This window comes from Cyprinodon variegatus, unplaced genomic scaffold, assembly GCF_000732505.1.
Source record: "Cyprinodon variegatus isolate N-32 unplaced genomic scaffold, C_variegatus-1.0 Scaffold349, whole genome shotgun sequence".
Classification (NCBI taxonomy): domain Eukaryota; kingdom Metazoa; phylum Chordata; class Actinopteri; order Cyprinodontiformes; family Cyprinodontidae; genus Cyprinodon; species Cyprinodon variegatus.
Window position 1 is genome coordinate 528,345 of NW_015150802.1, and position 12,685 is coordinate 541,029.

At 35.7% G+C, this 12,685-nt stretch overlaps 1 protein-coding gene across 3 annotated transcripts in view; it reads right to left on the bottom strand.

Annotated features, from left to right (window-relative positions):
- glrb (glycine receptor beta) overlaps positions 1 to 12,685 on the bottom strand; it is a 33,417-nt gene that overhangs the window by 9,471 nt on the left and 11,261 nt on the right. For all 3 annotated transcript variants that reach the window (XM_015385808.1, XM_015385807.1, XM_015385809.1), the window contains 5 exons: positions 10,103 to 10,170; positions 5,926 to 6,152; positions 3,220 to 3,302; positions 2,787 to 2,927; positions 1,219 to 1,371 (listed from right to left, as the gene is read on the bottom strand). In XM_015385808.1, coding sequence (XP_015241294.1) covers positions 1,219 to 1,371; positions 2,787 to 2,927; positions 3,220 to 3,302; positions 5,926 to 6,152; positions 10,103 to 10,170 — 672 coding nt within the window. The remainder of the gene's footprint in view (positions 1 to 1,218; positions 1,372 to 2,786; positions 2,928 to 3,219; positions 3,303 to 5,925; positions 6,153 to 10,102; positions 10,171 to 12,685) is intronic.

Here is a 12,685-nt window from a genome sequence, read left to right on the forward strand (position 1 = left end):
TATATATATATATATATATATATATATATATATATATATATATATATATGTATTGTTGTTAATTTGGATTAATCCACCTTTCAACTAATGTGTGTGTGTGTGTGTGTGTGTGTGTGTGTGTGTGTGTGTGTGTAATGTTATATAAACTGTTTTGTATAATTTATATGTTATACAAAACTGCATTATGGATGGATAATCATTTAATAAGTTAATAAAAAAATATATTTTTATTTAAATTAAAAATGATCTACTTTACAAAATTGAATGTTCTGTCATTTACTAATAAGGAATCCATCCCCATGTTCAACAACAGGTTTGAGGTACTATAGTAGATAAATGCATCACTAAGGGGGGTTCCAGCTGTCAATTAGAGCAACATTTAGTGATTTATTACACATTACAAAAACTGGAAAGGGAGCCATACTTCACATGCAAAGTTCCTAATGGTGTCCAAGTGATTGATTATTTCATGATGGGAATGACTGGAGGCAATAATGTGGGAAATCCTTGAAACCTCCAAACACCTTTGGAGTGGTCTCTGTGTTTCATCTCCTCCAGTTTTGTCCATTTCTTTTTATTACATGAATTCTTCTGAGCCTGTATTTTAATATACAGTTAGATTATTCAGAAATACATGCAGATTTCATAAAAATGTTTATTTTTCATGTATTTCTTTTTAAAAGGTAGTATTTATTTTATATCTAGCTACAGTGTTACACACATATTGAGAAAACCTATATGTTTGTTAATTCAACTAATAAAAACTGTCTTAGTAAAAGCTAATAAAAATAACTAGTAAAGCTAAGGATGGCATCATAGACAAGTGAGACTACAGAAAAGTAGGTTTATGTACCGAAAAATATATTTCTTATAAAAGCCAGGAATTATTTTGCATAATTAATTATTCAGATGTTATATTAAATCTAAACTGTGTTTTTTTTCTCAACTGTAGGTCATTATCAGCATTAACAGAAAATAAGGGCTTAAAGGAATATCGCTTTTTTTTAATCTAAACAATAGAGTAGTTTAATATTTTTACAAAATTCCAGGTATTTTTTTCTTTTTTAACAATTATGATGACCTGTAAAAATGTTTTCGTTCACTCGCCTACTTTTTGCACTGCAAAAGTAGCGGCTAAAAGAGCAGAATAGGAGTTTACAGCATTGATGTCCTTGTAAATATCAGTGGAATATGTTGGACTTGGTGAAATGAACTTACCTAAGGGAACCCTGGCAGCACTCGCATCAGGGTTGATCCAGAAAGACAGCCAGGAAAGAACCACTATAAGCAGCGTCGGGGCATAAACACCCATCATGTAGAAACCCACTTGTCTCCGTAGGGTGAAGATAACCTCTACACAAGTGTAATACCCTATGTGGAGAAGATAAAAACCCTCAAATATCACAACGGCCTTAATTAAAAATCACATAGGCCTATATGCATAAGTAGTGAATTTTAAAATAACAATGAACAGAGCCTCAGGATCTAATTCAGACAATAACCCTATAAAATAAGCTCAATCCTTGGGTAAAGATTGTGGCAGCTTTTGTAAAATGAAAGATTAAGTTGAATGTTGTTATGAAGACATGTTATAAACTGAATTAGGATTCTGTGTGGGTATTTGAATGTAAAAATGTCCACTTTAATAATAATTAATCACAGCAGCATGAACTATTTAGCTATTAAAAAATAATATTAGGTATTAAAAAGGTGTACCAGGCTCCAACCTTTTTCCTGATTAATGTGTTTCTCACCCAAGAGCAACTAAATGATTAAATGCGTCTATGTGGTTGATCCAGGGAGAATAGCTGAGGTGAATTAATATCTGAAAAACTCATGATTCTCTTCAGCGCTTATATAAAAGCTGGCTGTGTCATGAAGCAAGCTCAAACCAGTTGAAACAGACACGATCTCTATATCTGGTGGGTAGCCATGGTAACCAGGTAGCGGCCTGACTCATCAAGAGCAGGTCTTCTCCATTTAAAAAGCTGTGAGATCTGGTAAAGGGAGCATTTTTATTAATAAAAAAAAAACATTTGAACTTCAATATCAGTGGTGAGACAGGCGGTGTTGTGTTTAATCTATTCAACTGGCTGCTGTTTAAAGCACTAAATACAAACAGCAGAAAAAAGCCAGTCAATATTAAAGAAAATTGTTTTCTGTTTTAAAATGAAATTATTTGCAAATGTTTTCAGATGGGTTTGTGTAAAACACATTTGTTTCACTACACCAAGGCTTAATAATCTGAATAACACAGGTCAACCTCAGCAGAATTTCCTTTTTCCAGATAAACTCTGCTACCCATTACAGCACCAGTTACTTGATGTAAGTTTCTATCTTGGATGATTGTATTTTCTTATTCTGCATTCAACGGTCAAAAATCTAATGAGGAGCCAGCATAATGACACAATAGAAACCAAAAATGAGGAAAATATTTCGTCCATGATTATTAATGAATAAAATGCTTTATGAGATGAAAAAAGTAGATAAAAAAATTTTTAACTAGATTTAAGTTCTGTATTTATAATATTTGTTTTATTAATATTATATATACCACACACTTCAACTTAAATGAGACAATTCTAAGGATAAGTGTAAGAAATATATGAAAATAGAAATCTGAGAGAGTATGTCTACAGATTCCTGGACAGAACTAAACAAATGTTTTTTTTTGAAGAATCTTTCAATGTAATGACTTTCAGAGGTTCTATGAGAAAAATTACAGATGTTTTTTCTTTCTCTAACAAAAAACTAACTTCATGGAAATATTTTATGAAAAGCATCACCTGTTCCTTCATAGAATTTGGTGCAGTTCCCATAATCAATGTCTTCTTGTCTGATGTCAAACTGTGGGAGAGCAATAGCGTCCATTTGGACCGGGTCCCCTGTCTGCCACATGAACTGCAGGTCATCTGTTGTGTAGCCGACTGGAAAATCAAGTTACCCAATTAATACTCAAACATTAAAATATGCAATGTATATAAAAACATTTTTTTTTAGAACAAATTCATTTTAAAAAATAGAATGAGTTAGAGCAACCTGATGTGGCTCTGAATTTGACTCTACTTGGCCTGGTACTAAATAAAATGCCATCACTAAGGTCAGGCCTGATTAGCTGTAAGACTAAACCACATTTATCTATTTGAGTTTCAGTTTTGCTTGCAAACTATGAAGTAAATAAATACATATATGTATATGGATTTTTTTTTCTTTACTTACAGCTCTCAAGTTGCATTTTACATCTCTGCGTATCCATTGGAAACAGGGTCAGATCCAATGGGCAAGATAGGGTAACAGACAACCTTGAAGAGGATGACAACAAAGAAATTTGAGCTTTAAAAACTTCATCTCCCTCTGAGTATATCCCCACACAAACACATACAAGCCTAAAGGCAAGAACACACCAAATCCGATTTTTGCATTCGATCTGACACAAAATCGTGTCGGACGAGATTGTGGCGTGTAGCGCTCATTGAAAGTCAATGGGGATGATCACACCTGCCACGATTTTATGCAAGGGAGCTTGTGTAGGTCTGATTGAGATAGACCCCAGGTCTATTTAAGTCTGACTATGCAGAAATTCATTGGTAATTTCATGGGTCTAACAGGAAGAGAGAAGCAGTTAAAAAGTAAAACACATCTGCTTTGGGGGAAAATACAAAATAAAATATGTTAATTGCATGAGAAAACAGTCATTTTTGGAGTCGCACATTGCATATAGTGCAAAAAAAAATGTATGAAATATTAGAAAAGAACACTTTACCCATGATAGGAATTTAGGAGGAGAGAAAACAGATAAGCTAGCAATCCTCTTTGAGCCTTGCAAAAACAATGAGGAATAGAAAGCATATTTTATCAATCTCCTCTAAAGAAAGTAACTTCAGGAAGACCAAAAACACATAGTATAATAGTAATCCTCTTTGAGCCTCACAAAAACCAAAATAACGAGGGACAGAGAGAACAGGTGAGCACGGTGAATCTCTCTCACCACTTTATGAAAAAAAAAAGAAAACCTTGAATAAACTTTCCAGATCTCACTCTGAGAATCCCCTCTCACTGCCTCAGTCAGACTACTGTTTAAACCGTCCCAAAGAGTTTATCACTGTTTTCCTTTTCTTTAGACATAGATCTCATTATGTTTTTAATATAGGCATATGAACATTCTCTATCTGTTCTGTGGGGCTTTGCTAAATAGAACGTGGTTGTATTTTTTTTAATAGTTTTTGCTACTTTTTATAACTTTTATAATCAGTCCAAGGCAAATGTGGTAAATTGTTTTCATTTTGGGTGGCACAGAGACAGAAGTGAAAAGAAATCTGTGCAGATCTGCTCACCCTGTCTAGTCGGAGCCTCTCTATACAGTTAGTGTGACATGAAAAAAAAGTCGGATCCAAGATTAAAAAGTCGTACACAACTGTTGTGTTCAGGCCTCTAGTTGTAATACTGGTGTTACACGTTGTCTTGTTCAAACAAAGCGTGATAAACAAGCCACATTATATTGGTAATATACCAAATCACGCTATGCATTTCAACAGTTATTTGTTTTCTCTGTTTACGTTGGCATCATCCTGGTTCAGACTCAAAGAAGAGAAGCAATTATTATATTATTATATATTCAAAGGTTGGAATATGATGAAATATTTTTAAGCAGGTATAATGGGTGGCAATCGAACAATATGTTAAATCCCCTTAATTTGCTTGTATGATTGATTTTAATCGCTGTTCATTCATTTAGCAAAGTAATTAAAAAGTAATCAAAAAGTTAATTTGGTAGACATTCATTACATAAATAAATATCTTCACCCTAGATAAACAGTTCAATCATGAAATGTTGAAGGGATGTTTACATAGTAATTTTTCACAAGATAAGGATAAAAGATGAGTGAGCAAGGCTGTTCGTTAACACCATCTTTTTGTTCCTGCTGGCATTGACTGGGTTAAAAAGTAGTCCACATCAGGGATTGGTATCTATTTGACACAACTGTATGGACTTGACTTCACTGATGACTTGACCCAACCCTCCAACAGCAGCAGATGCAGGACAAAACAGGCAAAATGGCAGTCATCTTCCAATGACTTGGACTACATCTACAAAGGAAAGACCCAACTCTTGAAATAAACTCTGCCAACACATCACCCATCTTGTTGAACAGTAAAGCACCAGAAAAAGTTAACAATTTTACCTACCCTGGCAGCACTGTCAACAAGCAGGGTGGAAGGTACAAGAGAAAGGCCAGGACAGCCGTTCTTTATCAGAACATCTGGAGCTCATGAGACTTGACTATCTAAACTAGGCTCTCTAATACCAATGTGACATCAATGTTGCTGTATGGCACTGAAAACTGGAGGACGACTATTAGCAACATCATGAAGATTCAGGCATTTATGAAGATTCAGACATTTATAATAACGTGTGTCTGCGATGCTTCCTCTAGATCCTTTGGCCCAAGGTGATAAGCAACCAAGAGCTCTGGCAAGGCACAGGCCAGAGATCACAGGCCAGGTCATGAAGAGATCTTCCAAGAGATTCTTGAGAGGTTTATAGGACATACTCTCCACAAACTTGATTTAAACATTGTCAGACTGTCCACTTTGTGGAACACCCTTGGAAAAAAGGGAGGCCGACCTGGATGCTAGGGTAAATAGCATCCAGGTCAATATTGGGAGCATTTAGAAAAACTCACTTTGATGCCTGGAGAGCCCTTTTCAGTAGCCCAAGTGGGATATTACAAGTAAGTATGGAAGTAATAAAGAAATAAAAATTGTAATAGAAGTGACATTCAAAAACACAACACATTTTAAGGGACTAAGGAGGCCTAGGCATTGGTTTTACAGATATTACACTTTTGTCATTCTTTTTTTAATAAAATAACTAGAAACAAGGAAACCAACAAAATAAACAAGAAAGTAAGTAAATAAAAGTACCTCATACTGATGAGGACATCTCCGTTACGGAAGATGAAGAGGAGGATATTCTCTTGAGTTACATCATGAAAGTTTGCACTCTTCTCATTAGCGAAGAATAGATCAGGCTTCCAGAGACATTTGAACATCTTGGGATCAACAGTGAGAGAATCTGACTTGAAGTCTTGTGGTAATTTGAGCCTGGGGTCATTCCAGCGCTGCCGCAGGAAGATATTCACCCTGTAATCCTGTCAGGTTTGAAACCAGACAAGTTCAAACATGGTTATGTTTCAAGCAGACAGTTCTGGACAAAATAAAATAGAGTAAAATAGTAGAAAGAGACAAACGTAGTTGATATTCCACCTCAAAGAAACTTTTGCTCTGAAACAGGAAAGTGTTTAAAAACCTAATTGCAAGTGACATTCAAAAGAGGCAAGTTAAACTTTGAATAAAAAACAAATAAATAAATAAAAAGCAATTTTGACTATTCAGTATCCGCAAGATCGGTTACTTCCTCTGATTGAAAATTCACGTTTTAACATTTTTTCAAAGGTAAAGGTAAAACAAGCAGATGCTGATCCCAAGCATGATGAAACATAAAGAGCTGCACAGCTCAGAGGTCAGATTTTATCAACATGACAACTGACGCCATTAGGGTTGCTTGTAAGTGAAATCTCCACATTCTTGCGGGTCTTTAGCTAAACTACTCTGTTCTTTGATTTAGTGAGGAATAAATGTTGAAAGTAAAGCTGGATAAACTGTTAAATATATCATAAAGCTTCCAAAGCAAGTTTTTTTTTTTTTTTTTTTTTCACATGAAAAATCTTACATTGCCTGTCTATATCTATCTATTGGAGCTCAATTTTACAGTCATTTAACAAACATGATTGTATCAAATGTGGTGTTTTGGAGCTTTGTGAGTTCAGCCTTAATAAAATACATTCAGACATTAAGATGGAAGCATGAGGTCCATTTGCTCTGCTTTCAGAAAGCAAGTTGTCTTTTGTATGCCACCATAATTCTAAACTCGTGTGTCTGTCCACACAAACCGCCTCTGCCAGCTTTTTTCTTGTCTGAGACGCAAGCCAATTCCCACACCTTATCCTTCCTGAAAACCAGACGAGGAAATATATCTTCCTCCTGGCTCAGTATCAAGCTGCCAGTACGACATTCGATTCCAGGGAGATTTAACACTACTGTGTGTTGTAATCAGCGAGGAAAAGTCAAGCTGGGCGGCAGTAAAAACATAGCTGCAATTTATTCTGTCTCAACAGCATCAACATCATTTTCTACAGAGGTGTACAGTACACAATCTTGAAGTGAAAATTGGTGCGTTAAATACTGCAGACTGTTGCTGTGTGCTGCCCTGAGTAAGGTGTAAATGATGAGGGATGGTTTCCAGAGTCATATACCCCATAGAGTGATAAATTGAGGGGGGAGAGGTGACCAGCTGTTGTTTCTTTCTCCTCCATGAATCGTTTCAAACCCTCTTAACTTTCATTGTGTTTTGCCAAACCCAGGAGAGGGAGAAAGAAACATTTGGGACTTTTCTCTCATTTTCCTTCTATGCCATTTTCTTGGCTCGCATTAATTTTTTTCCTCACACCTGTCATTTTCTGGTTTCGTCTTCGTCTGATCTTGCTTTTAGTAGACACTTTCTTCAATCGCCTTGATTTTCAAAACGTTCACGCTGCCTGTTTTATTCACTTTTACTGTCTTAATATTTCTCTCTGCTCAGTCTTCTCCTATGTCTCCGCTTTTGTATGTGTGGTTGTGTGATATTCCATCACTCACTATTAACCTCCAAGTTACACTAATCAACTGCAAAGACAGACAGACAGACAGACAGACAGACAGACAGACAGACAGACAGACAGACAGACAGACAGACAGATAGATAGATAGATAGATAGATAGATAGATAGATAGATAGATAGATAGATAGATAGATAGATAGATGTTAAACATATGCAAGCCGCTGTGAAAAGTGGTCCATTGAAGACGCCTATATCAACATAGCATTGTCTCAGTGGTACACTGCCTATGCTATGTTTTCATTTTGAGTGGGAGTAAAAAAAAAATGGAATAATAAAGTTTTAAGCATGCTACTGTATGTTATTACATCAATTTGAAACTACAGTACATAAGGTATTCACAGAATAATACATCCAGGTCAGTGTACTAAAATCTAGAGGTTTATAGGAAGGCGTATGGGAGAATAACTTTTTCAAGTGCACCACGAGGGGCAGAGAGAACAGTAAATGTTTTATACATTTTATACATTTAGTTTCCAGCAAAGGGAAACATACCCTCTAAAACAAAGGCCATGGATATTTTCACTAAAGTTTGCCAAGTTATACAGTCTGATTTCCAATGTTAGAATTGCTGTATATTGATTAACATGACTGGCTATAGAGAAAGATTAATGTTTCATGAAACACTAGCCCATGATTCAGTAACCTTTAAGCTGCAAAATCTTTAAGACATCTAACATCAATATACCAGTGATGCTTTCTGTTTTTTCACCTTTGTGTTTTGTATACATAGCTGTGCTGTATTATGAAATTCATGAAGTGAAGAGAAAATTCCATTTTCTCAATTAGCAGGGCAAAAGGAACAACATGGGCATGTCACATATTTTGAGACTTTTAAAAAGGAAGCAGGCTGGGTACAAGATTCATTTCAAAATTTCCAGACATGACTCACGGTCAGCCTGAAGGATCTCTTGAGTTTCAATTTGATCTTTCTTCAGCCCACATTTTATCAAATTACCTACTAACACTTTAATAATCTAAATCATAATTAAATAGATGTGGAAGAAAACATCATATGAGTCTAAAAATCTAAAACATATTTTGTTATTTATTTATAAAATATACAATAATTCTATTAGAAATAGAGTTACTGCAGATACTAAAATATTGATCTTACATTGTGTTTTATCTTTATTGTGGACTAACTGGTATATTTATTCAGTAACTTGTAGCATTTTGGTCCTGTGCAACTTGTTTTTTAGTAGCGTATTCACAATTTATTTAATTTATCACATACAGTACTACAGCCATGCAATAAAACGTATTTTTCATCACATAAACATGCCTCCTCCCTTTCCTGACATTATTGTTCTGTCTTCCTGTTTTATATCCTTCTTACCAGACAGGGAAACCATCGATGGCAAATCAGCAAAGCTTGCATGCAACATGTGTCTGTTGCTGATTGAACGAATGCAGAAGCTGCAAATCACTATATTTCATAAAAGATTACTGCGCAGGATGCAGCTGTGCCTTCTCTACCTCTCGCCTTCCATGGAACTTCATCTCATGATTTTAAATTCCCTTAAAGGAAATTAACTGATTCAGAATGATGATACTATGTTTGAACTGAACCCATCATTTTAGTTAAGAGACTTGGCTTGGAATATGTTTATAAATGAGCACTGGTTATTTATTTATTTTTTAGCAGCTTTTAAGAACCATAAAAAACACAAAATGAGGTGGTGCTCTTTCAACTCGCAAAGCTCTCGTAAAGGTTTCTATGACTGTATCATCTGATCTACTGGTGCCATCAGAGCCACCTGGAGCTTAAGCAGCTCAAGACATTAGAGAAGACAAACATGCCAGACACTGAATCCGCTCATTGTTCTCAAGAACACCATCGATTTTGCACAAATTCTGGTTACTAGAAATCATCCTTTATTGGGAACTGAGATTATCCTCACATAAAAACTATTCGTAAGCAAAACCAGCAAAAACTATGCTTCCTGTAGCAACTCAGTAGGCCCAACCTTTATAGAAAACTTATATTTTCTTATATATTTACATTTAAAATGTCTTCACTTGTAGCTACATGAAATTGAAATCAAATCCTTTGCTTGTTTTCACAAACTTGGTAAATTTAGTTGTCTTGGTCCCTGTATTAAGGTTGCCCTGTGGAGCTTTGAGCTTAATCTGGTGCTTAGCTTTAGAACTCTACATCTTTATCTGCAATTAAGCTATCAGATTAAGGAGACTCAAAAACTTGTCCTTTCAATAATGATTTATTTCTCACTGTTCTAAACCCCATTACTAAATATTTATTTCTTTATTACTCCTTAAACACCTATGTTAGAGTACCGGTAGTTCTAAATGTTTTTGTTGATCTGCAGAAGTAAGACTTTTCATTATAGTCACACTACAAAGCAAGCAGAGTAAATTCTCACCATGGTTGTTTCCTGAATCGAGCCAAAGCTGTTGATGAAAATGTTCACTCTGTCCTCCACGGGAATTCCTGGGTTCAGAAAGAGAGCGGTTTTAGTTTTGCAAAGGTGGGTAGAGTATTTAAGTACTTAAGTACGGTAAGAGTACAGTAGCATTGCTTCATCATATTTCTACTCAAACAAAAGTAAAAAGTATCTATTAGGTACTGAGTAACTGATCTGCTTACTACCCATGCTCATAACAACTGAATTATTATTTTTTAACTGAAATGTACAAAACCAGCGGTTACAGAATGTAAAACGTTAAAAAACAGTAAACCATTTACTGCATATTTAACTGAGCTCCAAATCACACAGCAGACTCAGCAGACGAACAATAAGCCCTAAATACAAAATATAAAGACTTTTTCTCAATGATGCATATTTGTTTAAAACAAACTTCTTTTTTTAAGTGAACTTACTCACAATGGATGGAGTAATCAGATATTTTACTCAAGAGTAGTGATATTTTATCATACAACGTTGTCAAACGAAACCAAGTTAGTCCAGTAAATGTATCTGAATAAATCTAACTGGTAATATAGAACATAAAGCAATTTTTTTAATTATTTGGTTCCAAAAATTTTACTTTTACATTATACGGTTTCATTACCAATGAATTGCTGAAGTCATTTATTTATCCATTGAGTAATTTGAACTGCTTAAAACCAATGAAAAAAAAAACTACATAAAAAACATTGAAAAGTCCTAACACTTGGCAACATGGAGGCAATTAGACTGTGGTTTGGCTGAAGTGTTATTGAAGTCTACATCATCTAACCAGTGGCCTATAGCCCCTCTACATTTTTGGTTCCCTTGAGAATACTCTAAGGATTCTCCACAAGGCTTAATTTTGGTAGCCTAGTAAACCCACCCACAAGCGGCCAAAATCATTTTTGCCTGTGAGTGGGTCAAGCCTCAACACAATGCCCGAGGCCCTAGAACTGGCGGGCCAATCACAATGCAGAGATGTGTTTTGATTGTTGAAGAAAGATGGCAACAACTATTGAACAGTTCTCGTTTGACTCAGCTTTAGAATCATTTTTGGAAGAATTAGACTTGGGGTTTTCGTTGAAACGTGAGCAGTAAGAGGCTCTACGCTCATTCATTTTTAAGAAGGACGTATTCGCCGTTTTACAACAGGCTGTTTGTTTACACTCCCCCACCAGCTTTCTTGCGCTCATTGGTCAGAGCATTGGCCAATAGGCACAGACAGCAGTTTTAAAGACAATGGGTTGTTCTCACCAAAAATCTTCCGATGTCTCATTCATCAGGACTAAATGACACATTTAATCTCACATTTGGTCTGGTTTATCAGGCTGTAATTTAGGCTATTTGCCAACCAACCAGCACTGTGATACTACAGTGAAGAAAGCTGGTACTGTATTGCTACTTTTAGTAGTCTTGGCAGAAATCAATTCGACATAGACAATGAAATCGCAGCTTAAAAGGGGCATCAGTAGATGGAGGCTTTATGTGTCTGAGCCTAGTATGTATCTCTAAATCATCACTGATATAGGAAAATTCCAACTTGACCCTACACAACTTGGAATTTTTTTTTCTGCCTCGCCAAGACTCATCAAGTGTTTGGAAATTTTATTTCCCATAAAAATGCAAAAGGTGATATCACCTGAAAGGAGGATTCCAGAATACTTTCAGCAGTCCATTTTCATCTTAGTTAATAATACAATACTTGATGATTCTGTCTCTCACTTAGTCACACATGGTACTGCCATTCATCCTGGGTCATCCAATAATGCAACACTACATAGAGCTAATGACATACTTAATGGTTTTCTTCAGACCATTTCCAGTAGTGGCCTATGAATCTAGTCTATTATGCATTCTGAACACGGGCCATCCTGGGACACCTTGAAGGTACATCTGTTGACTTAATGTTACTCCTTCAAGCTGCAATGTTATTAGCTAGATTGCTTTTAGTTAAATCCTTAACTCCTACCCCAAATAAGTTAGCATTTAAAATTTTCTGAGTTGTCAATTTTTTTTTTTTTTAGTAAAAGGAACCCTTTTTTTCTTTGATTGGAAGTCAGAAATATATTCTGTGAGGAGACTGATATGCTCATGACAGTTAAAAGGTTAAAGAGGGAAGGGAAACTCTAAGCTACATGATTCTGTATCTACTGTCACCACATGTTTATCCAGAAAGGTTGTGTCCTGCAAGTCAACGACTCTGTGCAATCAGATGGTTTTCTTCAAATGGGAATTTTTTTTAACCATTTGATCTGATGGAATTGTTTATGTAAAGTGTCTTGAGATGACTTGTGTTGTGAATTAGCGATTATCAAATTAACTAAATTAATTTGAAACTAGCTCTGTTGCCCATTATCTAAACCCCATCCCTTCATCCATCCATCCTTCAATCCATCCATTTATCCATTCATGCACCAAACCATCGATCTATCCATCCATCCATCCATCCATCCATAAATCCATCCGTCCATCCATCCATCCATCCATCCATCCATCCATCCATCCATCCATCCATCCATCCATCCATCCATCCATCCATCCATCCATCCGTCCATC